At 50.3% G+C, this 25,200-nt stretch overlaps 13 protein-coding genes across 13 annotated transcripts; 8 read left to right on the top strand and 5 right to left on the bottom strand.

Annotated features, from left to right (window-relative positions):
- Nucleotides 1–82: 82 nt before the first annotated feature.
- JCM6883_001868 (Bud13/CWC26 family protein) lies at nucleotides 83–1,325 on the bottom strand (the record flags this gene model as incomplete). The annotated part of the gene is made up of 4 exons (XM_076632878.1): nucleotides 83–175; nucleotides 243–359; nucleotides 430–992; nucleotides 1,055–1,325. The coding sequence occupies 4 exons, from the start codon at nucleotides 1,323–1,325 to the stop codon at nucleotides 83–85; spliced, it is 1,044 nt and encodes a 347-aa protein (XP_076487135.1).
- Nucleotides 1,326–1,430: 105 nt separating this feature from the next.
- Nucleotides 1,431–1,822, top strand: PET117 (Pet117p; the record flags this gene model as incomplete). The annotated part of the gene is made up of 2 exons (XM_076632879.1): nucleotides 1,431–1,526; nucleotides 1,598–1,822. 2 exons carry the CDS (start codon nucleotides 1,431–1,433, stop codon nucleotides 1,820–1,822), a joined length of 321 nt encoding a protein of 106 aa, XP_076487136.1.
- An 883-nt stretch (nucleotides 1,823–2,705) lies between these two features.
- JCM6883_001870 (uncharacterized protein) lies at nucleotides 2,706–4,332 on the bottom strand (the record flags this gene model as incomplete). The annotated part of the gene is made up of 4 exons (XM_076632880.1): nucleotides 2,706–3,682; nucleotides 3,795–3,833; nucleotides 3,893–4,032; nucleotides 4,139–4,332. The coding sequence occupies 4 exons, from the start codon at nucleotides 4,330–4,332 to the stop codon at nucleotides 2,706–2,708; spliced, it is 1,350 nt and encodes a 449-aa protein (XP_076487137.1).
- A 557-nt stretch (nucleotides 4,333–4,889) lies between these two features.
- On the top strand, nucleotides 4,890–7,851 carry JCM6883_001871 (uncharacterized protein; the record flags this gene model as incomplete). Its single annotated transcript, XM_076632881.1, has 3 exons — nucleotides 4,890–5,756; nucleotides 5,812–7,624; nucleotides 7,688–7,851. The coding sequence occupies 3 exons, from the start codon at nucleotides 4,890–4,892 to the stop codon at nucleotides 7,849–7,851; spliced, it is 2,844 nt and encodes a 947-aa protein (XP_076487138.1).
- Nucleotides 7,852–8,065: 214 nt separating this feature from the next.
- On the top strand, nucleotides 8,066–10,605 carry JCM6883_001872 (glycoside hydrolase family 16 protein; the record flags this gene model as incomplete). The annotated part of the gene is made up of 13 exons (XM_076632882.1): nucleotides 8,066–8,335; nucleotides 8,403–8,609; nucleotides 8,679–8,760; nucleotides 8,827–8,952; nucleotides 9,017–9,027; nucleotides 9,109–9,115; nucleotides 9,185–9,255; nucleotides 9,316–9,454; nucleotides 9,531–9,551; nucleotides 9,621–9,642; nucleotides 9,715–9,831; nucleotides 9,903–10,169; nucleotides 10,464–10,605. 13 exons carry the CDS (start codon nucleotides 8,066–8,068, stop codon nucleotides 10,603–10,605), a joined length of 1,482 nt encoding a protein of 493 aa, XP_076487139.1.
- A 315-nt stretch (nucleotides 10,606–10,920) lies between these two features.
- KEL3 (Kel3p) lies at nucleotides 10,921–13,957 on the top strand (the record flags this gene model as incomplete). Its single annotated transcript, XM_076632883.1, has 13 exons — nucleotides 10,921–10,968; nucleotides 11,082–11,241; nucleotides 11,308–11,435; nucleotides 11,503–11,612; nucleotides 11,684–11,709; nucleotides 11,780–11,999; nucleotides 12,068–12,115; nucleotides 12,173–12,393; nucleotides 12,502–12,610; nucleotides 12,674–13,183; nucleotides 13,245–13,473; nucleotides 13,541–13,766; nucleotides 13,836–13,957. The coding sequence occupies 13 exons, from the start codon at nucleotides 10,921–10,923 to the stop codon at nucleotides 13,955–13,957; spliced, it is 2,157 nt and encodes a 718-aa protein (XP_076487140.1).
- Nucleotides 13,958–14,269: 312 nt separating this feature from the next.
- On the top strand, nucleotides 14,270–16,563 carry JCM6883_001874 (uncharacterized protein; the record flags this gene model as incomplete). Its single annotated transcript, XM_076632884.1, has 9 exons — nucleotides 14,270–14,532; nucleotides 14,594–14,736; nucleotides 14,800–15,365; nucleotides 15,431–15,739; nucleotides 15,805–15,975; nucleotides 16,046–16,130; nucleotides 16,194–16,306; nucleotides 16,369–16,409; nucleotides 16,467–16,563. 9 exons carry the CDS (start codon nucleotides 14,270–14,272, stop codon nucleotides 16,561–16,563), a joined length of 1,788 nt encoding a protein of 595 aa, XP_076487141.1.
- A 238-nt stretch (nucleotides 16,564–16,801) lies between these two features.
- Nucleotides 16,802–18,823, bottom strand: JCM6883_001875 (uncharacterized protein; the record flags this gene model as incomplete). The annotated part of the gene is made up of 6 exons (XM_076632885.1): nucleotides 16,802–16,837; nucleotides 16,902–16,919; nucleotides 16,993–17,947; nucleotides 18,012–18,253; nucleotides 18,344–18,581; nucleotides 18,663–18,823. The coding sequence occupies 6 exons, from the start codon at nucleotides 18,821–18,823 to the stop codon at nucleotides 16,802–16,804; spliced, it is 1,650 nt and encodes a 549-aa protein (XP_076487142.1).
- A 494-nt stretch (nucleotides 18,824–19,317) lies between these two features.
- Nucleotides 19,318–20,569, top strand: PYP1 (putative phosphoric monoester hydrolase; the record flags this gene model as incomplete). Its single annotated transcript, XM_076632886.1, has 7 exons — nucleotides 19,318–19,384; nucleotides 19,463–19,497; nucleotides 19,585–19,732; nucleotides 19,827–20,045; nucleotides 20,135–20,277; nucleotides 20,349–20,411; nucleotides 20,489–20,569. The coding sequence occupies 7 exons, from the start codon at nucleotides 19,318–19,320 to the stop codon at nucleotides 20,567–20,569; spliced, it is 756 nt and encodes a 251-aa protein (XP_076487143.1).
- A 189-nt stretch (nucleotides 20,570–20,758) lies between these two features.
- Nucleotides 20,759–21,421, bottom strand: SDH5 (succinate dehydrogenase assembly factor SDH5; the record flags this gene model as incomplete). Its single annotated transcript, XM_076632887.1, has 2 exons — nucleotides 20,759–20,938; nucleotides 21,038–21,421. The coding sequence occupies 2 exons, from the start codon at nucleotides 21,419–21,421 to the stop codon at nucleotides 20,759–20,761; spliced, it is 564 nt and encodes a 187-aa protein (XP_076487144.1).
- A 132-nt stretch (nucleotides 21,422–21,553) lies between these two features.
- JAC1 (J-type chaperone JAC1) lies at nucleotides 21,554–22,475 on the top strand (the record flags this gene model as incomplete). Its single annotated transcript, XM_076632888.1, has 3 exons — nucleotides 21,554–21,994; nucleotides 22,095–22,236; nucleotides 22,309–22,475. The coding sequence occupies 3 exons, from the start codon at nucleotides 21,554–21,556 to the stop codon at nucleotides 22,473–22,475; spliced, it is 750 nt and encodes a 249-aa protein (XP_076487145.1).
- A 110-nt stretch (nucleotides 22,476–22,585) lies between these two features.
- Nucleotides 22,586–23,429, bottom strand: JCM6883_001879 (uncharacterized protein; the record flags this gene model as incomplete). The annotated part of the gene is made up of 3 exons (XM_076632889.1): nucleotides 22,586–22,974; nucleotides 23,041–23,192; nucleotides 23,311–23,429. 3 exons carry the CDS (start codon nucleotides 23,427–23,429, stop codon nucleotides 22,586–22,588), a joined length of 660 nt encoding a protein of 219 aa, XP_076487146.1.
- A 236-nt stretch (nucleotides 23,430–23,665) lies between these two features.
- On the top strand, nucleotides 23,666–25,117 carry JCM6883_001880 (proline-rich nuclear receptor coactivator motif-containing protein; the record flags this gene model as incomplete). Its single annotated transcript, XM_076632890.1, has 1 exon — nucleotides 23,666–25,117. One exon carries the CDS (start codon nucleotides 23,666–23,668, stop codon nucleotides 25,115–25,117), a length of 1,452 nt encoding a protein of 483 aa, XP_076487147.1.
- Between the last annotated feature and the right edge of the window lie 83 nt (nucleotides 25,118–25,200).

Genomic DNA, 25,200 nt, shown 5'->3' on the forward strand with positions numbered 1-25,200 from the left:
AACTTCTAGGGCTCTCGCTCTCTTTCTCGCATCTCTCGTCAAGTCTGAGAGGTTGTGAAAGTGAAGAGAGTAGTTCGTCGTTTCACATATCTTCGGTAGAGAATGCATGGGCCGCCGCTTTGTACATTGAAGCACTGTTCCGTTTCTGCATGAGTTTCGCTTCGAATCCGGTACCCTGTTCAAACGAAAATCGTCAGTTTCGATCGAACTCGAATATGCGAGAGAGATGTAGGGGTACTCACCCTGTCGACTCCGTCCCATCTGTAACCGGGTTTGATATTGAATCGATTCGGAGGTGGAGGTGGACCTTGATATTGAGGGAATTTCGATTCTTTCTTCTTTTTCTCGCCTTTGTTCTTCTACTCATGCCAATAAGAACCTGATCAGCTCGCGAACACTTGAAAAGAAGAGTCAAGAACAAGGACATACCGTCAAGAAGTTTGCCGCAGGATCATTCCACCTCTCGACTTCCCTCAATTCCTCATTCATTTCCTGATCATCGGCATACCTCGCAACTCCCTTCCTCTTCAACTTCTCCGCCTCTTGTTTCTGTTTCTCCTTGTCTTCACGTTGTACCAATCCTTTCCCCCACTCCATTTTCGCCATCTCTCGTTCCAATTCTTGTCGTTTTCGTTTCGCTTCTTCCGCTTTCTGCAGCTTCAAGTCGATCTTCCTTCCACTCGAATCTCGATAGACCGTATCATGTTGCCCTTCTTCCTGCTCGTCCTCTGTGGCGTCCTGTTTTGCCAATGCCCGCTCCCGTTCAGCGATTAATCGTTTCCTTTCTTTCTCTTTCTCCAATCTCAATTGTTCCGCCTTCAGATCCGCTGCTGACTGTAACCCTCCCCTCGAAGCAACGACTACAGGTTTCTCATCCTCTGGCTCTGGCGTTGGCGATTTCGGTTTGAGGGAAGGATCTGAATCTCTGATAGTTGACCAAGTTGTAGAAGTTTTCGATTTCGACTTGAATTGACCTCTTCTTTCCTCGACCACTGTACACGTCCTTATTTCCGTCAGAGAGAGATTACTTCTGAACAGTGAAGGAATCACGTACCAGGTTTAAACTCGTCGTCGTCTTCATTCTCGCCAACTTTGGTCCATCCAAAATCATCCTGATCCGCAATCTTGAATCCACTACTACTACTCGTACCACTCGTACTCGCTACTGGTTGCTCTGAACTGCTGTCTGTTGCCGCGATCTTTCTCTTCTTGCGTTTCTTGTTCGGATCGGATGATGAGGAGGAGGATCTTTCGAGAATTGCGTCGGCTTTCGCTCCTGACATGTACTTGGACGCCAGATACGCTTGTAGGTCTACGTTACCCATCTCTGTCGAATATCCGGAGTTGAGGAGGTGAAAAGGAGAGGGAGAAAGCCGAAGTTCGTTTCTTGATCTCTAACCACTCACTAACACCAATCCGACTGAGAACCGATGAGTCGAACAGCGAAAGCTTTATTCTTAGGCTCAGTCCTCTTCTCGGGAGTTTCAATCTGGGGAGTTCACATGATTCAAGTTCGGGAACGAGAAGTAACTTCCTCTCCCTCTCCTCCCTCCTCCCTCTCTGTCTTACTGACTACATACTCATCGTGTATCATTAGACTATGTACGCCGGAGTGATCCGAGACGAAGCCCGTCTCCTCGCGAAGAAACAACAGAAAGAACGAGAGTTGGAATTCCAAGAACAGGCGAGAAAGCGAGCGTACTTGGAGAAAGTTCAACAGGTTTCAAATCCGGTCACGGAACCGATGAGAGTAGGGGAAGAGGAGGTACCGAAGAGTGCGGAAGGGTTGGATTTTGGGTGCAAGACGTGTGAGAAACCGTAAAAAAGGGAACGGAATCGGAGGGTGTTTTGGGGCAGAGTGTTTGTTGTGGTTCTGTGAGTTGTCTTCTATGGTCATCAGGGGATGATAGACTGACTGATCTCGGTACGCTGGTTTGAGCATACAGTTTTGTAGCACTTATTCGGTATTTTCGCAACTCACGCAATTTTCACTTTTCTCTCCGAGCTTCCTCACTGCTCATGGTGCCCGAGAGTTCGTGTGCGATGCACGTCCGCCGAAGAGGAAGCCCTGAGCATTTGGCAAAAGGGGAGTGCCGACTGACGGAGCGAAGCAGACGCTCGGGAACGAAAAATTTGAATTGGTTAGAGTGTCTATTTCGTCGATGTAGCAAGCGCTGGAGGAGGTAAGCTCCACAGCTCGAGCACAAAGAGAAGAATGGAACTGATAGATGGGAGTAGTAAACATAAAAAATTGATAAGAAGAAACGAAACGAGCGTGAGTGAGTGAGGCATAAAAAGAAAAAAGGTTGATTTGGTTCAAGACAATTGAGTTAAGTTAAGTAAAAGAGTAAAGACAGTCGATGGGGAAGAATAGATCGAAGGAGAAAAGCAGAAGGTGAGAAAACGAGAGAGTAAAGACAGAGATCGAGTTGGACTAGAAGAGACAAATGGTGAGATGGAAAGGGTTGAATGGATACTGATGGCAGGGCGACGTGAGAGGCAAGGAGTGTGAGAGAAAGGTCGAAGGGTGTGAAGGAGATCCGCCAGGGATTGTTCCGTAAGAGAGAGAAAGAGGGTCTGTTGAAATAGCGAGTCGAGAGAATTATACAAAGTTGAAGCGAGCTGACGTACACAGGAGGCCAATCAGTTCGAGCTCACAATCGCAAGAGAAGAACAAGGAGAGCTCACTGTCTGATTAGGCGAGTTTAATCTCGATCTCGGGGATCATCGTTGACAACGCTCAATCTCCACCTCTTTCCATTATCCGTCTCATCATAGCCTTGTCCGAACGTATCACCGACCTGCATCGGGGTCGGACTGACAGGTCTCGCTCCGGCTCCCATCGCCGCGAAGTCGGGTTCAGGTTCTCCAGGGAACGGTAATTGTCCTCCGCTCTCCTCGGTCGAATGACCTGCATTCGAGTAATCTTGAGGAGGAGAAGGAGTGTGACGAGATTGGGAATGAGTGTACGCGAGACCTCCTGCTCCCGCGGCGAGTCCGGCAGCTCCAGCTCCGGCCATCAAAGGAGCATGAGAATGTTGAGATCCTGGAGCCGAGTATCCCGAGTGGTAACCGTTCGAAGAGTAGGCGGCACTGTTCGTATCGGGTACTGAAGGTGCTAGGTATCCTCCTCCTCCTGCGTCCGATGAAGCGTAAGGGTATCCATTTCCTCCATTTTGCTCGGAGGAATAAACCGACGGAGGAACTTGAGGTAACGTTGGTTGTCTACCTCCTCCTCCTCCTCCGTATCTCGAAGCCGCTCCTAGTCCTGCCGCACCGACTCCAGCCGCTCCAGCCGTCTCCGCCATTTCGTTCCCTAATCCTCCCGCTCCCGGTCCATCCAAATCATCATCATCTCCAATTCCGAATCCTGCCCGTCCAGTGTTGTGCACCTGTTCAGGGTACAACGTCGAACTGTCCCCGACGGCAGGCCAAAGAATGTTATCCGCCGCGTTTTGTTTCTCTCGTTTCCTCCTCCTAACTCCCAAACAAACGAACGCGAGTAATGCGAGGACTGCTAATCCTCCGACGGCGGATCCAACGGCAATACCGACTTTGGCTCCGGTCGAGAGTTGAGAGCCGGAAGAGGCGGAGGAACCAGAGGAACCGGAAACGGCGCGAGTCGATGCGGAGGTGACGGGAGGGAGGGTAGATGTGATTGAGGAGGTACCAATGACAATAACTGTGAGTAGGAGCAAGGTGGTTAGTTTAAGTGGGAACGAGCCAAGGGTCTCCCGGTGCAGGAAAATGCCGAAGGTCAAGAAAGGAGAGGAGAGGAGGAGAGAAGGCCTTACCCGTGGTAGGGGTAATTACACTCGTAACAGTCGTCTCAGCTACAATGTGACACGAGTCAGTCACTGTCAAATGTCAAGGAGAAGCGACGGTGACTTACAGGGAGTAGCGGAAGAAGTCGTTCGATCTCGAGACGACGAACTCGATTCTGCTGCTTGACTGCTGGAACTCTCTGCTGCTGCCGAAGACGAACTTGAACTTTCAGAAGAAGCCGATGAGCTTGATGAAGATGATGAGCTCCTATGAAATCATAAGTGTTAGTCGAATGAGGAAATGGCGAGAGAGGAACGATCGAAAAAGGGGTGGAAAAGGTTGCCGAAGAGGGAGAGGGAGGGGAGAGACTCACTCTGCTGAGGTAGTGGATGATGTAGTTGTAGTGTCTTCTGCTGAGGTCGTCGTCGTACTGCTGCTCGGGGTTGTCGTTGACGAATCAGAGTTCCCTCCTCCTCCAAACGCGGACGTGAGCGCACCCCCTAGACCTTGACGCTTTACTAGTCGCGCTGAGTCGTCTGATCTCTTGACTATACGTGCGAATTCCATGGTGATCGTCGAGTCGGAAGAGTGAAAGAGAGGAGAACAGTCCGCGAGGCAGGTGCTTCGAAGCGTTTTCAAATTGCTCGCTAATTAGCATCTTTGATTCTGTTGCTTGTAGAGTGCAGTATCTCCTGACTTCATATCAAGTCAGAGTGTACTGTATACAGTACGCTCAGTAAAATCACAAAAAAGGCGACCCTGCGAGAGACAATTCAATTTCTGTCAATTTCGTTGACTCCATCCTCGTCCCGCTGTACCAAGCGCGTCCGGCCTACAGCTGCGGCATACGATTCACACACCAGAGCAAGTCCGACTCGCGGAAGGGATCAAACCAGCACCGGGAATAGATTGAAGCTTCTCGCATTCATTCACCTCACCGCTCTTCACCAACTAAGCTCCCGATCACACCCCATCCAGCTAGATTGCAAGGTCAACAAGGAAACGACTAAACGAGTCCCCTCCTCCCTCTTCCGGTACTTCCGACGGTCTCCCTCTTCCCTCTCCCGGCTTTCTCCTTTATCTCAAAGTGAGGGGCAGTCAACTCTCAAAGGGATCAGTACACGATGGAGGCAGAAGCATCTTCGGGGCTGTCACCGACATCTCTCAACTTTCCCTTCCAGCAAAACGACTTCAGTTCATTCGGAGACCTTTTCTCGCAATCTCACTCTCAACCTCCCTCTTCCCACCCTTCAACGACGACGAGCACCCATGATTACTCGCAACACCCTTCTCCTACCAACCCCTCTTCGTCGAATCACTTGTCACCCGGACAGAATTTCGCCGACTTGTTAGCAGAATTTACTCTTCCTGGAACCGCTATGAGTCCTCAAGCCGCCGGAGAATCAGCAGAACAGCAGCATCATGGAGGAGGAGGAGGAGATTATTCGAATGCACCAAGTCCTCAACAACAGCATCAGAACGGAAGAGCAGCAGCAGGAGAACTCTCGAATGAGGTCAACTTGCAGTTTCAACAATTCATCGCCGCGAGTCTAGCCTCGAACGCTCCTACTCCTCCGACCTCTCATCACTACCACCAATCCCATTCAGTTCAATCTTCTCCCGCGGCTTCTCACTCTCATTCTCTACCCGGTTCTCACGCTCCCTCCCCTTTACCGAATTTCGCAACTTCGACTCCTTCGAACTCTCTACCAATGTATCCCCCTCATTCAGCGACGATGCATCAACCTTACGTCGTCGTCCCGAATCCGTACTCGATCGGACCTCAACAGTACTCGATTCCAGCGCAACAAGCTCAACTGTTCGCCCAACAATTCGCAATGTTGCAGAGTCAAGGTCATCAACAAATGGCAAACGTGTTGGCACAGGCTCAGGCGATCTTACAGGCGAATCATTTAGCTCAGCTACAACATGCGGCGGGAGGGGGAAGTCAGTCGACTAGCGCAGACGGAGGTGAATGGAGGGAAAATGAAGTGAGTCAACTTTTTCTTACTGTGCTCAGCTTGTACTGATATACGAGCGTTGCAGTTTGCATTCAGTCCACTCATGTCACCAGCGATGACTCCCGGATCAGTTTTCACCGCCGCTTCTTCCCTTCCTCCTTCGACTGGACCTCTCCCTATGTCAACTCCTTCCGATTTCTTCCCTCCCTTGACTTCTCCCGCTCTCGGACCTCAAATGTATTCGACCGATCAAAATCATCATTTATCTCATCGTCACTCTCTGCAAGGTCTCGTCGACGGAGTCGGGGCACTTTCGACTCAACTCCCCCATCCCCCTCCTCAGAATGGTTCCGCTTCACCTCACGCTTTCATGCCTTATCAACAATCACCTCGAATGCATCCTCACGACGCAGGATCTCATACGGCCGCTGGATCAGGGAGGAGAGGTGCAAGTTCGTCGAATAAGAAAGCGAGACCTAGTCCCTTGATCAAAGCGAGTGATCCGACTCTCGATCCGAACAGGAGGAAGAGGAGACCTACCGCTTCGAATGGAAACGGGAACGGGTCGAAGAGCGCGACGACGAGTCCGTACATCGCAGCGACGAACCCATCGCACTCGAATCGATCTACTCCAGGTCCGAAAACTTCTCCAGTCGACATGTACACGGGAATCGATACGCCCAGTCCCGTAGATCTCGCTTCTTCGACGTTCTCGAACTCGAACCGACAAGCGAGCGTTCTCGAAGGACTTCCGATTCCTCCCCCGAATTTATCGAATTCTACTTCGCAACCTTATCAACTCGAACCTATGGGACCTCCACCACCTCCTTCCCACCACTCTCATCAACAACATTCGCAATCTCAGATGTCAACCTCGACTTCTTCGAATGGTTCCTCGTTCAATCCGATCACGCCAGCAGCGATCATGAATTTCTCCTCCGATTTTGATATCTCAACTCTCTCCTCCCTCTCTCCCGCTCTAGGTCCGACTCAATCGCAAGATGAACTGAACAATCATCATTCTCATCCGGGGTCTTCATCCGCTTTCAGTTCGGTTCAAAACTCTCCGATCATCCTACCTCAACTCGACTCGATGGTTCCTCATTCGTCTCTTCTACCTGGTGTTGAAGAGGAAGGAGCAATCCCGACAGAAGAAGAAGGAGGAGGCGGCGCCACGACAACGTGTTCCGTCGGGAAAGCGAAAAGTTCGCGGAAATCGGCGTCCGTCAAAGCTTCTCCTGCTTTACGAGCTGTCGATGCGAAAGGGAAAGGGAAATCTGAAGGAGGAGGAGGAAAGAAGACCGCGAAACAAACGAAGATTGCTCCTAGTCCGAAGATCGCAGCTTCGACTTCAAAGATTCAATCTTCGATCGCAGTTAACGGCGTTGGGGACGAATACGAACCTGATCAATCCGCCGTCGCGCCCGTCACAGCAGAGAACCGGAAATCAACCCACAAACTCGCCGAACAAAAACGACGAGATTCTCTCAAACTCTGTTTCGACGAATTACGACAACTCCTTCCTCCGATCATGCCGTTTGTCGATGATGGAACTCGAAGACCAGGGGAAGGGAACGTCGGAGGACAAAGGAATGGGGATATCGATCCGGAGAACCCGAATAAGGGAGTTAGTAAAGTTGCGTTGTTGAGGAGGAGTAACGAGTATTTGGAGATTCTGAGGGAGAGGATCGAGAGGAGGGATCGAGCGATTTCGGCATTGAGGAGACAGAATCAGGAGTTGAAGGTGAAACAGAAGGAAATGGGTGGAGCGCTAGTAGAGGCGGATGAACCAGAAGAAGGGGAGGGAGAGGAAGAAGAGGAGGACGAAATACCAGGATTGGACCTCGATCTCGATAATATCGATGGGGGAGAACGAGCTGCGGGTAACCTCGCCTTCTGTGAGTTCACTCTCTCCTCATTCGCTTGGCCCGGTGACTGATTCCATTCTCCGGTGTTGTCAGACGAAGATTTGGATTTCGAATCGAAGATTGCTAGTCTCCCGACTGCCCGCCGCGCTTCAACGAATCGACGAGCTTCGACCTCGACAACCACGAGACCTACTCGACGATCGACTCGGAATACCTCCCAGAGCGCTTCGAATGAAGCGATGGATGTCGAAGGATGAAAATCCTTCATTTTCTGTATTACTCTCTTTCATGCAGTGCCTTTATTCCTAATCTCACCTTACCCTCCTTAGACGAGTTTCGCCTTGTTGTAAGTAGACGAGACACGTTCAAGATCGTTGACGCACGGTTCGCACCGCGGAGAGCGACCGGAGCGGTTTTGCGTCCTCGTGCGCTCATTCCTTTTTCCACTGGTTCCTCACTGTCCAAGTCTTCATGACTCGTCACAACCACCGTCCACCTCGACGGCGAAGCAGTTCGCGTTCATGGGATCGGTCCAGGAGAAGCTCGGACGACAAGGACTCGTCTCAAAGCGAAAGTGGGACCGACTCGGACAAGAGCAGATCTTCAGCACGTTCAAGTCGACGGAGTAGACGAGATAGCGGCGCTGGATCGAGTGAAGATTCTCCTACAGATTCAGACTCAGATTCGACAGACAGTTCGAGCGACGCTTCTTCGGATTGGAGTCGGGGGAGCAGCCAAGAGGTTCGTCAAGCCGTTCTCTTGAGTCGGTTAGATCCGCTGACTAGAGTCCGGTATCGTCGTTCGGCAGCGAGATTACGAGGAGAAGCACTACGATAAACATGATCGAGCTCGACAACATCGAAAGAAGCAAACGCGAGTGGTAGCATATTGTGTCTTCGGCGGGATCGTCTTCGCGATCTTGCTTGTGCTGTTTTGGGTGGCTCAGAAGAATGAGTCGGCGGCAGGATCAAGTCCGGGAGGAACAAGTGGAGGAACGAGTTCTGTTTCGAAATCGGTGAGCTTTCTTCCCCCATGCGTCGTCGGTTGTTCAAATTGCTAACGGTTAGATTCACGGCGTTCTTAGGCTTCCGCTTCTGCAACCAAGTCCTCAAGCGGGAGTGGAGGAAGCTCAGCATCGAAAACGGGTTCTTCGTCATCAAGCTCAGGTTCGATTCGAGCCTTGTACGATCAGCGTCGATTTTAACTGAGCAGGCTCGTTTCGTGATATTCAGGAAGCTCCACATCTTCTACTTCATCAGCTGCCACACCCGACGCTTCGAACGGTGGGCCCTACAAACTTGTACAGGATCTAAAAGGAGAAACGTTTTTCGATGGATGGGATTTTTGGGACTTAGCGGGTACGATTGCCCTCCGTGTCTCTCTGGCCTTCTTCTATACTGACATTGTACTGGGTACATCTAGACCCAACTCATGTAAGCCTTCTTCGAATACTGTTGTTCGAATTCAGCCATAGACCTCTGACTCGTTCGTACTCCGCTTTGTTGAGACTGTAGGGATCTGGTGAGTCCAGTCTCGTCTCTACGAGAACGATGCGATACAGCAGGTTAAACAGATCCTCGCTTTGAACAGTCAATTACCTCTCGCAAGATGCTGCCAAATCTGCGAACCTGATCTCGACATCAGCAGATTCGATCATCATGGTGCGTGACCCTTTCGTCAATCGAGTCGTACATGTGGTTGACAGTCGTAGAATCGCACAGAAGGTAGACAATACAACAAAGCTCGATGCCGGGAAGTTTCGAGATTCAGTGCGGATTCATTCAAAGACGCCAATGAAGATTGGGTCTATCCTCATCGCGGATATCATCAACATGCCGTTTGGCTGCGCGACTTGGCCAGGTGAGTCACTCTGTCCCGTTCTTTTGTTCGATGTTGAGAGGCTGAAACACATTTACTCGCCTTTTCTCCTCCTCAGCTTGGTGGAGTAACGGGCCGAGTTCGTAGCAGCTTCCTCTCACTCGCAACACATTCGATACTGACTCGAAGAGAATATTGCTCAACCCAGATTGGCCCGTCGGTGGAGAAATGTCAGTCCATTCAATTGAGATTCTAGGGTTACGAGACGAATCATTGAACCTCTTCATCGCGATTGCGAACAGAGACATTATCGAAGGAGTAAACAATCAACCCGAAAACTCGATCACCCTTCATGTATCCGATTCAGACTGTAAACAAGATACCTCTGTCGACATGACCGGTGAACCGATTCCCGAGAAGTAAGTCTTCCTTCTCTGCTCTCTGTCCGTCCATTCCTGACGCTTCCTCCTATTCCTTCAACGCACTTTAGCGACGACTGTAACGCCAACGTAAAATCGAACCAAGGTTGTTCGTATCGAGAAGTCGCCGATGCGAGCTACGGAGAACCTTTCAATAAAGCTGGAGGTGGAGTGCTGGTGACTTCGTTCACGAAGGACGCTATCGAGGTCTGGTTTTGGTCTCGACCGAACATTCCGGAGAATATTCAGAAAGAGAGTCCGGACAGGTCGACTTGGGGGAAACCAACGGCGAGTTGGCCAACGAGTAGCTGTAATATTGAGAAGTACTTTCAGGATCAGTGAGGTGTCTCTTTGCTCACGAGAGTGAAAAGATGGGCCAGACTTACGAATCTTTTCTTCGAACAGAACCTTGATTTTCGGTATACAGCGTCTCTCTCGACTGATTCTACGCTCCGTCTCAACAGACCACTGACATCAAGCTCTGACTGCTCATTGTCCTCTGTCCGTCAATCTTCGTCGAATTCGCAGATACAACACTTTGGTTCGTTCTCGCTCTTTCCTGCCTCGTCCTACCTTCTTCCCGCTACTGACGCCGTTCCCGGCTCTGCTTATCATGACACGACACGACGTAGCGGTGTTTGGGCCGGAGACCAAAATGTGTGGAAACGTGATTGCGGCGACAAAGCAGCGACCTGTCAAGACTTTCTTCAAGACCCGGCGAATTTCGATAACGCTTACTGGGAAGTTGGGTATGTCAGAGTGTACGAGATATAACCTTTTGATTGCATAGATACTGTCGAACTAGCTTGTTGAGGAATAGAGATTGGTCGAGTTTGCAAGAAGCGTCACGAGCAGACGAGATCGGAGAGCTTCGTTTGAAGTGCTGAAGATCGGCTGAACATACGGCGGAGCAATTGAGAGCTTCTATAGACCTTTCGAAAGGGTTAAGCGAAAGGAAGTGAAGGGTAGGAGGGAAAGAGAGAGGGTTACTTCTTCATCATTCACTATCTCGACCAACCTCGATCGAGCTCTCGCGACCGCCTCCAATCCACTCGTAGCACCCTCAAAGAACTTTCTAGAAGAGCCAGAATGGGTAAAGTGAAGAAGCAGAAGAAGGAGAAGGATAATAAGGCAGAGGTAAGTGTCTTGATCTTTCTCGCCTGTCAGGCCTCTCGAGCTGTCATGAGCGAGCCAGTGATCTTCTCCAAGCTCGAAACGAGTGCTGACGAACTTGACTCGACTCTGTATAGGCAAAAGCGGCGAAGAAAGCGAAAGCGGAAAAGAAAGCTGGGAAGAAGGGTTCGAAACAGGCAAAGAAGGGGAAAGACGATGGAGATATGGACGAGGATGACTTGATTCGGACGCTTGAGGAGTACAGGCAAGCTTGGGCAGACGAGCACAAAGTGACAGGTAAAGATTTCTCGTTCTGCGCAAGAATAGCTGGATTGTTCGCTCACGCTGTACTTCCTGACGCAGAGGAAACGATTGGAGGACCTCCCTCTCGACGAGCGAACGCAGTATTGACTCCATCGCCAGTGTCCGATCACCTTTATCTGTTCGGTGGAGAGTATTACGACGGACAAACGGTCGAGCTCTACGCTGATGTGAGTTTGCGAGGATGTAGTTTTCTCGCGTGCATTACGCTGAACTTCTTTTCCGTAAACTCCAAAGCTGTATCGCTACGATCCGGGAAAGAATGAATGGAGAAGATTCACGTCGCCGACTCAACCTGGACCTCGTTCAGCTCATCAGATGGTCGCGACTCCCGCTGGAGGAGGCAAGTGAGTACACTATCACCTCATATCTGATCACGATTCAGTCCTCGGTCACTGACACCCGCCGTTCTCCGAAGAATCTGGATTTTCGGCGGAGAGTTCTGTGAGTTCAACACTCGACACTCAATTATTTCTCCCGGTTCTTTGCTGACACTCTCCACGTCACCGAATAGCTGCACCGAATCAATCCTCCTTCCATCATTACCGAGATCTGTGGAGTTTCGACATCCCGACCTCGACCTGGGAGAGATGGGACACGAAGCTCCGACCTTCAGCTCGATCAGGACATCGAATGTGTGTCTGGAAGAATTACATTTTCCTGTTCGGAGGGTTCCAGGATACAGGAATTCGAACGAGTTACTTGAACGATTTATGGTGTTGGTCTTTGACAGAGTTAGTTCTTCCTTCTTCCGCACCCACTGCATTGAGGTTGAGGGCTGACGAGCCAGTGACGTGTACAGTTATCGATGGCATCAAATCGAAATGAAAGAAGTCGATCGTAAACCTTTGTGAGCTTATCTCCTCAATTTCAAGCTTTCATAGACTGACACCTTTCCTATCATTAGAGCTCGATCCGGATTCTCCTTCCTACCAACACCCGACGGAATCGCGTTATACGGAGGATACACGAAGAAGTACGAGGGCAAGAAAGTTGAGGGAATCGCATTGAACGACAATTGGTTATTGAAGATCCCGCCAATTTCGGAAGATGGGTCGATGGATTTCACGAAGTTCAAGTGGGAGAAGAGGAAGAATCCGGGTTATCATCCCTCGCCAACGAGATCAGGTGCGCTTCCCGAAAAGCTTTCCCGGTCAATTGCGAGGACCGTCGACAGCTAACGGAATTCTCTCTATCTTCCACCTTCCTCTCTCCGGCTAATCCATCGCGAGATAGGTTGCACGATGGCGTTCTGGGCAGCGAGAAACATGGGAGTCTTGTTTGGAGGAGTATCAGATACCGATCCAGATGAGGAAACTCTCGAATCAGTCTTCTACAACGAGTTGTCTGTCCATCTCCTGCTCGTCTCATCTCGCCTGGGCTAACTCGACGCTGTTGTCGACGATAGATTCGGATACAACACTGCTGGAAACGGTCGATGGATCTCACTCCCTCTGAAAAAGAAGAAGAAAGCCGGAGGAGGAAACAAGAAGAAGAAAGCGAAACAAGCTGCCCTCGCGGCCGCACAAGCCGCTGAAGCCGAAGCTCGACGCCGAGAAGAAGCAGGAGAAGCAAGTGAAGACGAAGACGAACGAATGCAACGAGAATCGGAGGAGAAAGGGTCTGACGATGACGAAGGCGATGAGGGAGAAGACGATGATGATGGACCGAAACCTTGGGAACTCGCGAAACTGAAGAAAGAGGAAGAGATCGCTCAAATGGAAGAAGACGACCCGAATGATCCGGAGAAATCGTTACCGGGTCCTCGATACAACGCAATGTTGGCGGTACAGAGGAACACGCTGTATATCTATGGAGGAATCCTCGAAGCTGGAGATAGGGAATATACCCTCGATGATTTCTTCACTCTCGATTTGACGAAACTCGATCGATATCATTGCCTCAAAGAGTGCATCATGTGAGTGACGGTTGCTCTCTCTCCAGTTAAAGAAGTCACTGACTCGATCTTTATGTGACAGCGAGACCGCTGAATGGCACGGATCAGATTCTGAAAACGACTCGAGCGATTCTGAGGACGAGGACGGCTCGCAGGCAGGACGTAGTGACGGAGAAGAAGACGAAGAGATGGAGGGAGAAGATGGTCGAGCTCCTTCGGTCGAGCCGATTGAGGTCGAGAAAGAGTTGGAACAGCTCAAACTCTCGGACGCTGAAATCGCTGCGATCGAAGCAGAAAAAGCTCGAATCGAGGTAAGCTCTCGCTCTATCGCTTTCACGTCCTCGTTTATGTCACTGACAGGTCCTGGTCGTGCTGTAGCGAGAGGAGCTCGACAAGAAAGCTCGAGCGTTCATGGGAGTTTCGAGCGCGACGGATCGAACAGCGGAGGATCAGATGTCGACTCCAGAAGTCGGAGAAACTCTCGCAATCTTCTACGCTCGAACGAAGACGTACTGGGCTCAGAAGGCGCACGAGACAATCGCAGCTGGGAATCGAGGGAAAGAGTTACGGAAATCTGGGTTTGAAATCGCTCAACAGAGATACGGTGAGCTCCCCTTCGCTCGTCTCCCAAGCTTCCTTGGAGTCGCTGACACCTCCGATCGTGGTGATGCAGAGGAGTACCGACCGATGCTCGAACGAATTCAAGCGATTCAAGAACAAGCAGGTCTCGATGCCGCAGAAGCGAAAGCTACTGCTCGAGCTGGACTCGGTAGTGAATCGAGGAATAGGCGATAGAGGAGGAGGAGGAGCGAGGTCGCTCAGTGCTTATGTAGATATTCTCGCAGCATACAACTTTGCAGGTTTCTCCGTAGCTCGTTTGCTCAAACTTTTCGCGAGAGACCCAAAGTTCTCTCCTCTCGTTTCTCTCGCATTCAGCCTAATTGCATTCGCCTGTGCTCCCAGAGTCGTTCATCTTCGCATATACTCAGAACTCCCATACACTCACTGATCTCCGTCGCCTCTCTTTTTGATCTTCCTCCTGCCTTTCATCCATCACCTTCTCACTTCCCACCTCTCCTAACTTACCTCTCTCGACTCTATACAGCTATGGACCATTCACCGAACGTCTTGACTCCTCGACAACTCCCAACTCCAGCAGATTCACCCGCTTCTTTTCGAGCGGATGCTCCTTCATTCAACCTCTCTCAATCACCTCGAATTCGATCTGGGCCATATCGGGATAGTTCATTCGGATCATGGAGGGAAGAATCGATCGAAAGCGAAGGAGAAATGGGTCCGCCATCGACGAGTTCGAGACGATCAAGTTTCGCGAGTACGAGCAACAGCTCGATTTGGTCGAGTGGTGATCGGTGAGCACTCTCTTCCACCCTCTAGGCTACTTTGGGCTGATTTGACGTGGCTTGGTACCAGGTTCATCCCGAGGAGAAGAGCTTCTTCGCAAACTTCATTCGCTATTTTACCAGAATCCTCTTCGACGACGACGGCGCATCTTCCGAGATCGCACTCTGCCCCTCTCCAAGCGAGAACTTTCACTGGATACTCGGCTCATCAAGGTGGGTCGATCAACCCCTAGACAGAGTGTACCGGCTAACGTCGAAATGTGATCTGTTTTACAGTCGCACAGACTCAAGAGTTTACGAGTGCCCTACGGAGCGAGTTGCTCGGACCTACCTTCTCTCCCGAGACTCCCCCTTCATCTTCGACGAGACCCTCACCTCGCTCAGCGTTCGATCGCAAGAAACCTCGCCGTCCATCAAGCTCAACTTTGGTTCCTTACCCTCCTTCTCCACACGCTTCTCCTCCTGTTCTCTCCTTCTCTCGTTCACCCTTCACTTCCAACGCTTCACCGACGCAACAGAACCAACGAATTCCCGCCGAATCTCCTCTCAGTCAAGCGTACCGTCTCAGTCCCTTCAACGCGACCACAGAACATTCCCTCGCCTCTCCTCCAAAACCACCTCGCAAGATCTGTCTCACTCCATGTAGAGTCCTCGACGCTCCAAACTTGAGTGGAAACTTTTACGAATCGAGTTTGGATTGGTCTGAATCGAATCATTTGATCGCGGTTGCGTTGGGACCTCAGGTGTTTACGTGGAAGAGCGATGGAACGGTCGTCAAGGTTGTCGATAGTGATCAATTGTCGAGAGTTCCGAATGTCACGAGTGTGAGGTGGACCGGAAAAGTGACTCGTTTTCCCGTTTCTTCCCCTTCTTCCGGTCTATCTCACTGATTTCCGGTAAAACGCAGAGCGATCACATCGCCACCGGAAGAGACAACGGTACCATCGAGATCTACGACGCTCACACGAGTCAACAAGTCCGACAACTAACTCCTCACTCCGGTCGGATTGGAGTTTCCGCCTCCCTGAATCAATACCTCAGTACCGGTTCCTCCGACCGCCTCATCTTTCAGAGAGATCTGAGGATGAGGGATGAAGTAGTACGAGTGATCAAAGGGTACAAGGCAGAAGTGACAGCGTTGGAATGGAATTCGGATGGAGAATTGGCTAGTGGTGGGAACGATAATAGCGTGAGGGTGTTCAAAGGTCTCGAAGAGGTGAGTCGTCGCTCCTCCAAGCTCTGGAAAAGACAACTAGCTAAGAACGAGCGGGTCGTACACAGAAACCGTTCCTTAAACTAAGAAAAGCTCATTCGGCGGCGATCAAAGCTTTGGCTTGGTCACCTCATCAAAGAGGTTTACTCATCACGGGAGGTGGAACAGGGGATCAGTGCTTGAGGTTCTGGAATACGAGAACAGGAGAGATGATTAGAGAGATTGAAACGGGAAGTCAAGTGAGCCTCACTTAGCCCTTTTTCTTCAGTTTTCGTTCTTTCCGTCTGATTGACAGGTTTGGGTTGGAAGGTGTGTCAAGTACTGTGGTCAAAGACTACGGACGAACTCGTCTCGTCGCATGGGTATTCGTCGAAACCCGAGAACGATGGCTGCGGTAAATCATTTTTTTTCTTCTTTCTCCCTCTCTCTGTGACTGACTCGCCTCTGAGCATGACAGTTCACGTCTGGAAATACAACAGCTTCTCGACCACTTACGAGCCTCCCTACAACCCGATCGCGAGTCTCACGAGTGGAAGAGGAAGGATGTTGCATCTCGCTTTGTCTCCTGATGTGAGCTCGGATGTCTATCTACTCCTCGTGGTTCCAAGTTGACTGACATTCCCAGCTCACAGGGTCGTTACATTGTCTGTGGTTCGAGTGACGAAGTTCTCCGGTTCGGCCATTTCATGTCAATCTCTCAATCTCGCGAGCTGAACTTTTCGATTTCAAGTTTCTGGGATGTTTTCCCTCCTGCACCGTCTCCAAACGATTCTGGAATTGGGAGAATGGGATCTGCTTCCTTTGACGCTTTCAGTAGTATTCGCTAATAGAAGGAGGAAGCGAAAAAGGAAAGAACAAAAAATGGATAGGATTTACAAACAACAACAACAAGTTTTCGGAGCTAGACCGGGTTTTCGTTTATTTGCAGAGTGAACGAGAGAGAGAGAGAGAGAGATGCAGAGTAGTAAGTAGTAGGCGGGTACAGGTAGACGACGAGGCGAGCGGCGAAAGGAGTTGGAAAGATGAGGTCGAGACGGAAAACTTGATCGAGCGAAATTGGAGGATTTATTCGTTGAGTCGAGCGTAGACGTCCCAGTAAGCCTACGAGTGCAGAAGAGTCAGTCGTGCTTGAAGGAAGAGAGGAGAGAATAGCTCGTCTGCTCACGCTGTACTCATCGGCCGTCTGCGAGAAAAGAGAACAGAGGAATACTGGTCAATAACTCGGTACTATCGAGAGCAAGAGAGAGTAGGCTCACCATTTCACTCGTCATATCTTCCGTCACTTGAGAATAAGGCAACATTTTCCCGTTCACGCTGATCAATTGATTCGGATCCATGTTTTCCTCCTCCTCTACCCCTCCGTCTCCGTCAACTTGATGGAATTCGCCCTCATCTTCGTCTTCTCCTTCCACTGAGGCTGCTACAGTTTCCGAGTTGACCGGAGGCGAAGGTTCAGCCGATTTGAATTTCTTGTTATTCGTGTCGGATTCATTCTCGATCGATTCTTGTCGAGATCTCTTCCCTCCTCCTCCCTGTCCTTGTCCGAACGTCGTATCAGGTGTTCCATTCGCCGGTGACCCCATCCCAATGATCTCCTCCTCGAATTGAATTGACGGTGAATCGAAATTACTCGCACTCCCCTCCTCCTCCTCTTCCTTTCGCTCGTTCGGTATCGGTATCGGTTGTTGTGATTGATTCAAGTTTTGAGCCTCGAGAGTAGCATAATAAGCGTCTAAGTCGTCTCCTCCTGTCTCTGGTTTATCCTCCTCCTCCTCCTCGTCTGGCTGTTCGTAGAAAGACATCGCAGCTCCGAATCCTCCAATATCGACTGATCCCAACCCTCCATTCGTCCCAGTTCCATTCTCCATCGTGATCGAAGTATCCTCTTCCTTCGTCCCTGTCTCTCCCACAATCCCTTGCTCCCTCTTCTCCTCTTCTCCCTCCATCGAAGAGGTTGAACCCGTTTGACCTTGTTGTTTCTCAATCGTACTTTTCGCAATCCAACTTGGCAACATATTCTGCGCCCTCTTCTCCTTCAACTCTTGCTCCCTCTTCGCCTTCTCGATCGCTTCGTCGTCGTCCCCGGCGATTTGGACTTTAACTTCCGGTTGAATCGGGTTGGTCGAACCTGAACCCGAGGCGGCGGCTTGAGCTGCGGCGGTTACTCCGAGTGCGGGTCCGTGAATCGCGAGGTAGCGTTCGATATCGAATCTACTCTCACTCCTACTCTCAGCGAGTGTGGTGAACTGGCTGAAAGGAGAGAGAGAAGACGTACCTCGGTAATTCAACTTTTTCCAACCTCTTCAACAAATCTACAATCCCTTTAGTCTGTCGATTCAATCTCTGCATTCGATCTTTATTCCCTTTCACTTGTTCTTCGTCTTCATTGTTCGTTACTTCGGTAGAACAGATCGAACACGCGAGGAGGTTACGGGAGGGATCGTATAATTGAGCGGCGTCCAAGGGGGTGTAGGAAGCTTTACAGAGTGGACAAACGTAGCCTTGTGCGTCAAGTTCCTGTTCACTTCTCTCATCTATCAGTCTCTCTCTCTCTCTCTCACTCGGACAGGAAGAGGGGAGAGGAGGGGAAGAGAGAGAAGAACGTACGTTTCTTAGTTTAACATCAATAGTTTGTTGAACTTTCCACATCCTCCATTTAATCACATCTACCGTTTTACTGAAATCCAAGTAATAATACGTCTTCAAACTCGCTTTCGGTGCACCAGGTTTCAATTCCGAACGACGATGAAGTTGAACGAGTTCGTCTTGAACTAAACGATGGGATAGTTTCGAGACGTCTTTAGAGGGCATTCCGAGTCGTTTACCGAGTTCTTCATCTCTGAACCTGATTCCCACTCCTCTCATCGATCAGAGGACCGCTGGGAGAGAGAGGAGGGCGAGGAGAGGGAGAGAGATGGAGACGAACGCTTCTTTTTGAATCAATTGATCAACGAGAATCGCTCCCTTTGATCCATAAAACGCCCTAGAAACTTTCTGTACCAATAACCTAGCGATTTCTATCCCTGAGGAGGAGGGGGAAGAAGGAGTTGAGGGAGTTGAAGATGAAGCTTGACTATTCGAGGCCATTCAAACGTTGGGGAGATTCCGACGGCGGTGACGAAGTCAAGTGAATGACTGTCTGATGCAGTGCTGGTCTGTAAGGTCGCGTCGGGTTCTTCGAGTGACGGGAGAGAGAAACGTTCGCGAATTCGTCTTTCGCGGGGTTTGGTTCCGCTTCATTCACTTCGACTACGACCTTTCAACCAAGTAAGCTACGAGCAAGTCAGCCCCTTCCTCTGCGCTCGTAACGAGTATCCCCGTTTCGAAAGATCTTCGACAAACTCTCGTCATCGGGTTCGGTTCGGCGAAAGAGGGGTTCTCGCAGGCAAGAGAAGCGCTGTCACGGCGAGGGAGACTGAATAGCAGAATTGGATCAATCAGAGTCGGATTCCATCGTGTATTCGCTTGAGCATTCGACGGATTTCGCAACTTCTCGCAACTCTCGAGCCCCTCTCCGTCTCTCTCTCCAGCGCTAACCATCCCTCCCTTCCCTTCTCCTCTCTCCTTTGATCGTCTACAGTATGGCTGCCTCATTACCTTATGCCGATAAACCTTTTATCGTCTTTTCCGATTTCGACGGAACAATCAGTTGAGTCGTCTTCCACTCGTACGTCTCGCTCTGTGTGCGTATCCAGCGACTGACGTACATTGGTTTCGATTGGTCAGCTACGAGGGATTCGAACGATTGCGCAACTGACGAAGTACGCTTCTCCTTCTCCCTCCAAACTTTGCTCCTGTTCGATTCTCGCTAGAAAACTGACTAACCTCGTCTCGAACTCGATGTATAGCTCGGATTCGGAGTAACTCGACGAAGAGAACTAAACCTCGAAATCTTGAACGGTACGAAAACGTTCCGAGATGCTTTCAAAGAAATGTTGGATTCAGTTTGTGAGAACGGTCATTCGTTTGATTCCGTCGTCGAATACCTCCGCAAAGGTCCGTCTTCCTTATCCCTCTTCTCTTCCTCTCTTCGGTTGGGGAAGTTCTGACAGTGAAAGAGGAAACGCTGACGGTGATGGACTGAGAATAGAAATCAAACTCGACCCAGGTTTCAAAGTCTTCTTCGATTACTGTAAACAAGCTTCAATCCCCGTCGTGATCGTTTCTTCAGGAATGGTACCCATCATTCGAGCAATCTTGGAAAACTTGATCGGTCCCGAAGACGCCAAACAAATTTCGATCATCGCGAACGATGTCAAACATTTGGAAGGTGGGAAATGGACGATTTCGTACTTACATCCAGAGACTGGTGAGTTCTAGATTCATTACTCTTTCTCGCTCCTTGTTCGGGTCGGGAAGAAAGGAAGGGTTGCTGAATCTTCAATTGTGAGGGAATAGGATTTGGGCATGACAAGTCTCGAGCAACGGCACCTTACCGAGAACTCGAGCATGAACCTACTCTGTTCTTCTGCGGTGACGGTGTAAGCGACCTGTCCGCGGCGAGAGCGGCAGATTTGTTATTCGTTAAAGTCATCGAGGGTGTGAGTCTTCTACCTCCCTCCCTCACTGTCTAGCGCAAGCAGGAGCGCTGATAGGTTGATGAGGAGAACAGCACACCAACGACTTGAAAGTTCACTGCGATCGCGAGAAGATCCCTTACGTTCCTTTCTCTCAAGTCAGTCTCCCCCATCTCTCTTTCTCGCGCTTTGACCACGAGAGTCTGAAACTGACCCTCGACGTTGCGGCATCTAGTTCGAACAAGTTGGAGATGTCGTCAAGTCGGTAGTCGAGAAACAAAAGACCGTTCAAGAACACTTGGACGCGAAAAAGTAGGTCGTATCTATCGCATTTTAGATTTCTCTTCTACTTTGCTAGAGATAGATCTTTCAGCCCCTTACTATAAAAATGCAACGTGTATAGTCACTCTTCTCTACCCCCCTCTAACGCGAGAGACCGGGAGAGACAAGCTGAAACCCAAAGAATGAAAACTGATGTATCGTTATTTCTCACTCGTGAACACTTCTAAACCTTCTTGTCATTAACTCCCTCCAGTTCCAAATCTGGCATTCTCCTAACCTCCTTCCCCTTGTTCGCCGAATGATTCAACAATTCCGACAGAACCTCACTCGATTTCCAAGGTTCAGGAGCTTCCGCTTTCCCTGTAACGTAATAAAAAATCGTCCAATCCGGTAACGTTAGGAACTACTCTCTCCCAACAACAACAACATCTTTCATCAGTACCCGTTCAAGAGAGGGCAGAGGAGGAAGAGAGAGAGAGAGAGAGAGAGATCATCTGCGTACCCGATCGTATTCCCGTAGTTGACGGTCATTCAACCCCTCCAATCGTTCCTTCGCAAACGTACTCAGAATCAAATCCATCTCCAAGATCCCCCTCTTCCTACTCTCGTATACCAATCGTTTCCGGAGGGTTTCTGTCGGTTCATCGTCCCTTCCTTCGGGATGAGGAGTCGCCAAGAGGTCAGACATCGTTTTGATGTGAGCTGGGAGAGGGGGCGCTTCGGGTAAGGGAGGAGGCTGGAGAGGCCACGGATCGGAGGAAGAGGAGGGGTCTGCAGCGGGTGGGTCTCGGAGAAGGGCGGGGTGAGTTAGGGGGGATTCCGAGAGACGCAGGGAAGTGTGCAGGGAGCGGCGAAAGGGGGCACGGAGGGAGGATAGACGGAGCATATTGGGCGAGTGAGTGGTAGGATAGAGAGAGAGAAGAGGGAGAACTTGCGAATCGAGATGATCAAGAAACCTTCAGCGATGAAATCATCCCTTCTTCTACCTCTTACTGCTACATCTAGATCTGCCTCGAGAATGCAGTCAGCTCTTCGAACAGCTACAACCAGCGCCCGACCGATCACCCGATTGAACGGCGCCACCGTCTCGCGATTTCTCTCAACTTCCCGTCTCCTCTCCTCACCTCTCAAGTCCTCTACTCCCTCTTCCGCAACGTGTCCATCCTGTCACGTTCCCCTTTCTCCCTCTCAGCTCTCACCTCTCTGTCCGTCCTGTTCCACTTTAGTCCCTCCTCCTCCTTCAACAACCACTCATTATTCCCTCTTCTCCCTTCCCACTCCCTCTTACGCAATCGACCTCAAGGCACTCAAGAGAGAGTTTCTGAAATTGCAGCAGAAGGTACATCCGGATCGGTTTGGAGGACAAGGCGAGAGGGAGGAATGGGCGAAATTGTGGAGTTCGAGAGTGAATGAGGCGTGGAAAACGCTCAGTAATGAGCGCGAGAGGGCGGAGTACCTCGTGAGTCTTGCCCTCTTCTTCTGCGGCGAACTTTCGTTGCTGCGTTTGAAGGGAGAACTGACGGAGAAATCTCGTTCCGTCTCTCTTTGCGATTTTTCAGTTATCGCTCCATGATGTAACGATCGGTGAAGCGGATCCCGTGACAGATCCAGAGTTATTGATGTCGATTATGGAGATCCGTGAAGCACTCGAAGAAGCTGAAACCCCTGAACAAGTCGATTCGATTCGAGCTCAAAATTCCCGTACGTCTCCCTTTCTGCCCTCTCTTCCTTCCTGTCTTCCTCTGAGCTGACTCGGGATGAGTGGACGAGTAGAGGAAATGCAAGCAGCGATTTCTTCACTCGTGAAAGCGTTCGATCAAACGGAACCACCAGATTTGGAAGGAGCGAGGAATTTGGTGATTCAGTTGAAATATTTGGATAATATCGAAACGGTTTGTAGGGAATGGAGTCCTGGGAAAAGGGTGGAAATACAACATTGAACAGGTCCCTCTATCCGAGCGATCTTACAATAGTTTATCTGCTTAGTTCGATGCGAAATAGAAAACAAGTCCAAACAGGATCTCTGCACCTCGAGAGAGAAGGCGAGTGGCTACAGTCCATTCTCATCCATCCACTCCATTACTTTCTCCCAAGTTCCATCCCTTTCCCTACTCCCTTCTATCCTCCTAACCAACTCATCGTCCTCTTCTCCTGCAAACTCTCTCACCAATCTATGCCTCTCCCCCTCGCTTCCTTCCTCCTCAATAACCGCCACCGGAAAGAACGGTTCGTAATTAAATTCCTCCAGATTCGTCTTGAACACTTCCGGAAACTTTCCTGTCGCAGAGGAGGGGTTCAGGGGGTTTTCGAGCACTAGTCCGGAGAGAGGGTGGGAGGAGACGTAGGTTTCTGCGAGGAGGGATGAGAGGGACGAGGCGAAGAGCAATGGAGGGAACGGTGACGGAGAAGAGGAGGAGGAACGGAGGGTGGAGAGGAATTCTAGGAATGAAAATCTCGTTCGAAATCAGTCTTGCTATGAAGGGACGAGGGGAAGAGAAGACGAACCGGACTCGAGAGAAGAGAGGATTTCTTGAGAGGTAGTCGAGGAACGTAGGGAGGGTTCAGGGTCGAGAGAGACGAGGAGGGAAGTGTAACCTTTTTGAGAGAATTTCGAAATCCATTCGTCCCAACTTTCCATACCGTACGAACCGAGCGAGCTTGCGAGTCAGTCCGGAGCTTGTGTAGAGCGTCTCATACAGGGGAGAACAGTAGCTCACGGAGAGGGAGACTCGAAGCGTTGGATTGAAACGAAGCAGAGAGGCAGAGCGAGCGAACGGTCTCCGGTAGATTCGACGACTCTTAGCGTAGATACTCTTCTCCGCGTAGTAGTACCTAGTCTTAATGTAGGCAGGGCAGATCGGAACATTGGGCGGGAGGGAAAGAGTCTGGAACATTCGAAATGGCTTCGGTTTCAGTTCTCTCCCTCTTTCCCTTCACTTCCCACCGACCCTTATCAACGATATTGTATGCTGCTCCAACAGACTAGCCTATCTACTACTCGATACTCACCCCCTAGTTCTCTCTTCTCTTCAGGATGCCGCCACGCTCTTCCCAGTTCTCGTCACACTCCCATTCCCCTTCTTCGACTTCCCCAGCCCGCCACTCTCCTCAACAATCAACCAGATCAACCATGTCTACTCGAGTGATGCATCCGATCAATAGACAGTTCAACAACGTACCAGGGATTATCAACTTGCCCCCTCCTTCTTCCTCTTCTTCTCTCAATTCGAAATTCCCCGAATCTCCTCGTTCGACTAGCAGACTCGTTCATCAATCATTAGGAGAGAAACCGACTCCCACGGTCGAACAGAGTCATACGGATAACGGGGAATCGAAGAAACGTAGGAGACAGAAGAAATCGATTCAACCCCCTTCCACGACCGCTCTCGAAGCCACTCCCGAACAAGCACCAGCAGTACTAGATGAAACTGTAGCAAGTCCTAGTAAACCTCGTCGTAGTCGTCGAGGCCGAGCGAATCGTCAAACGAGTCCACCAATCCCCGAAGCTCTCCTTCCTTCTTCCTCCTCCGCCTCTCCAACGGATGATCCCTCCGATTTCAGTTCGACTACTCCTCCGCAAGCCGAAAAATTGGTTCATTTGAAATCGGTACCTCCTCCCTCTCACCCTCACCAACATCAACGAGCTGGATTCTCGAAACCTCAATTCGGTCACCATTCTTCGGGTGGATCTTCGGGAGAAGACGATGGATGGGATATGCCAACTCTCTTAACAAGAGCAGGAGGAACAGGGAACAGGAACAGTGTTAACAACAAGGTGGAACCGAAAGAGAATTTATCTTGGCAACAAGAATTACTTCGTTCAGCGGCCGCTCCTTCTTCGGGCTCCTCTCCTCGTGGTGCTTCGACTCGAGTAACTACTTTCGAATCACCTCGTTCGGTTCACCCTCGACCCACTCGTCATTCTGTACCTACTCCGAGATTACCTCATCACGGTCATCATCATTCCCATTCGAATTCTCATTCGACTCGTCCGGTTCTTCATCCTTCCCTCTCCGATACGACTCCCTCCTCTACGACTACTTCAACGACAGCGACAGCGAACTCGAGTTCGACGACGTTGAATTGGCAACAAGAAATGTTATTACAAACTGAACACCTTCAAACTTCTTCCCTTTCTGAACGTCGACAAAACAACTCTTCTCCGACTAAACAATCGACTTCTTCGGCTTCTTCCTCGTCGATCGGCAATGGAGGAGGAGGAGGAGGGAACGGTACGGTTACGGGAGGAGGAGTTTCGACTCAACGTCAACGTCAACAACGAATGAAAGATTCAATCACTTTCGGACTTTCCGATCTCGATACTTCCGAATTTGATCATCATCACTCTGGTGCTGGGGTTGGTATTACTCGACGCAATTCCCTCGGTCGTCGACATCCTTCGACCGCCGTAACGACCCCTCGAAAACATCGCGAACAAGTAGAGTTGGTTTCGACGTTGACGACTACTCCGACGAAACAACAAGAAATGTTGGGCCCGAGGTATGCGGGACCTACTTTCCATAACTCACCCGCGCCGAGCTCGTTGCCGGTTCCTTCGTTCGTTTTGAGGAGACAAACCTAAGACAAACGTGAGTAATTTCGTCCGCTTGTAATATCTCTGGTGCATTCGAGTTACTGACCACACTCTCCGCATCTAGCTCTTTC

This window comes from Sporobolomyces salmoneus (assembly GCF_050403485.1).
Source record: "Sporobolomyces salmoneus JCM6883 DNA, S_salmoneus_JCM6883_v1_ctg31, whole genome shotgun sequence".
Classification (NCBI taxonomy): domain Eukaryota; kingdom Fungi; phylum Basidiomycota; class Microbotryomycetes; order Sporidiobolales; family Sporidiobolaceae; genus Sporobolomyces; species Sporobolomyces salmoneus.